Source organism: Limulus polyphemus, unplaced genomic scaffold, assembly GCF_000517525.1.
Source record: "Limulus polyphemus unplaced genomic scaffold, Limulus_polyphemus-2.1.2 Scaffold4218, whole genome shotgun sequence".
NCBI classification, from domain to species: domain Eukaryota; kingdom Metazoa; phylum Arthropoda; class Merostomata; order Xiphosura; family Limulidae; genus Limulus; species Limulus polyphemus.
In genome coordinates this window covers 6,477-9,004 of record NW_013669828.1, presented here as the reverse complement: position 1 = coordinate 9,004, position 2,528 = coordinate 6,477, and the positions used below count along the sequence as shown (strand labels likewise).

At 39.2% G+C, this 2,528-nt stretch overlaps 1 protein-coding gene across 1 annotated transcript; it reads left to right on the top strand.

Annotated features, from left to right (window-relative positions):
* Window positions 1–803: 803 nt before the first annotated feature.
* On the top strand, window positions 804–2,451 carry LOC106470790 (patched domain-containing protein 1-like). The gene has a single exon (XM_013931356.2). The coding sequence runs from the start codon at window positions 1,378–1,380 to the stop codon at window positions 2,383–2,385; it is 1,008 nt and encodes a 335-aa protein (XP_013786810.2). The 5' UTR covers window positions 804–1,377; the 3' UTR covers window positions 2,386–2,451.
* Window positions 2,452–2,528: the final 77 nt, after the last annotated feature.

The following is a 2,528-nucleotide window of genomic DNA, read 5'->3' as shown; positions in this document are numbered from 1 at the left end:
TCTTCACAGTTCCACTTCTGCTGAAAGTTGGTGCTATTTTTACGATTTGTTTGGGCTGTCTGCTGTGTCTACCGCGGTAGGTTATTTAACAATAACACACGTGTTTACCTATTGTTAAGTAAGCACGGTACGTTATTTAACAATAAAACACGTGTTTACCTATTGTTAAGAAAGCACGGTACGTTATTTAACAATAACACACGTGTTTACCTATTGTTAAGAAAGCACGGTACGTTATTTAACAATAAAAACACGTGTTTACCTATTGTTAAGTAAGCACGGTACGTTATTTAACAATAAAACACGTGTTTACCTATTGTTAAGTAAGCACGGTACGTTATTTAACAATAACACACGTGTTTACCTATTGTTAAGTAAGCACGGTACGTTATTTAACAATAACACACGTGTTTACCTATTGTTAAGTAAGCACGGTACGTTATTTAACAATAAAACACGTGTTTACCTATTGTTAAATAAGCACGGTACGTTATTTAACAATAAAACACGTGTTTATGTGTTCGGTATTTTGCTGCATAATCTTGGGAATAATTGCGTTTTCCAAAAATAGGTGTAATTTAAAAAAAATAATATTAATTATTGTTCAGATGTTTTGTTTTTTTCTCTGATACTCTGTAATTTAAAAACAATTAATGTTTCTGTTTTTTCATTTCTTTTCTTTATTGAATCATTTGTTCTTTTAATAAAGAATCCTGTCAGTTCCTGGAACTCTCACGAGAGGGCGAGTTATATAATCCAGTGCGTCACGAAATAATGACAAAAACTGCTCAAGGCAGTGAGCTAGCGCCTAGAAAGGAACGAGGCAAGTCTTTTTCGTCCCGCTCGATCGCGGCAGCCAGTTTTATCGTACTCGTCGCTAGGTGGTAACGTGCAGGGAACAGTCCCACCAACTGGCGTAATATTCGATCAACATTCATATTTGTGTTTGCGAACTTATTGACTTGTAGTAACGGGAAACAAGCTCGAACTTCGAAGGGAAAGAACGACCAAAGTGTTAATTAAATAAGTTTGTTTTCTTTATTTTAAAAGCTAAGCACGACCAGTGGAGGGAGTAACCAGCCATATTGGAACACCTGCAACTTTACGGTTAGCGTGACTGACTTTTTAGATAAGTATTAAAACAGCAGTAATTCTAGTTAATATTTTAGTGCTACGCCTAAAGTGAATTTTGATTAATAAATAAGACATTTACTTGATTCGCCTCCACTATTGGGCGTTTTTCTGCCAAATTCGGTATAGGTGTTTTTTTTTAATTTTATTGGTGAAGTTACTTCGAACTCGGCGAAGATTATTTATAATTCTGACTAGGTACGCAGAGAACGTTTTTATCATCTAGTCCCAGCAGAATCACTTACAATGAAGTTTGACTGTGTGGACCGCCTGGTGTCGTGGTTGTTCGGTCGGCTGGGCTATCACGTCGGGCTCCGTCCGGGCTATTTCGTGATCGTTCCTCTGTTAGTGTCTTTTATTTTAGCCACAGGCTTTCAAAGAGTGGTGTACGAAGACGACCCGGAATACCTATTCAGCCCCGTGGACGGACGGTCTCGCACCGAAAGAAGGATCATTGAATCCCTGTTCCCCATGAACACAACTGAAAGTTTTGATTTTGGTAGAGCGACTCGTATGGGCCGACTTGCCCGAGTTGTTCTCGACACCAAGGATGGCGGAACGGTTTTACGCGAGCATATTTACAATCAGCTGCTATATATGGATGCCATCATTCAAAATATCACCATCACTTGGGATGGAAATATCTATCAATATAAAGATCTGTGTGCTAAAGTTGGACGATCCTGTTATAGCAACGACATGTTGGATTTTAAAGAAAGAATTAAAGACATCGAAAATCGGACCTACCTATTGAAGTATCCTATCATGTTTAATCGAGTCATTCTAAAAAGGTACAACATGCTGGCGTCTCTCGGAGGAGTCACGGTAGACGAATCGGGCCACGTTGAAAAAGCTTTAGCCTACAGTCTCTTTTATCCGCTGGACATAGACGTGAGACACGGCGATGAAAGAGCGGGACTCTGGGAGAGAAAGTTTCTGGTGGTCATGGAGAATATGGAACTGGAATACGTTAACATTGGATATTTTGTCTCCGACTCCTTGGAGTCGGAATTAGAAAAGAACACGCAAGCTGTGACCCCATTTTTTAGTATAACCATGATCGTGATGTTGAGTTTCTCCGTCGTGACGTGTATGATGTCCGACTGGGTGAGAAGTAAACCTTGGCTTGGGATCCTAGGGTGTATATCGTCTGTTATCGCAGTGGCTGCCGCTTTCGGCTTAATCATCTATTGTGGCTTTCTTTTCATTGGCATCAACTTTGCGGCCCCGTTCCTCATGCTTGGTAAGTTATAACGTTTTTCTTTGATAATAACAAATTATAAGCTATTCATTTCCCATCTGTATGTCTGCTTATATATTTGTTCCTAATATTCCTCGAATATAATAATGGCTGGAGACGGCTTAAATGGGTAATGAAGAAAAACTTTAATACAAGT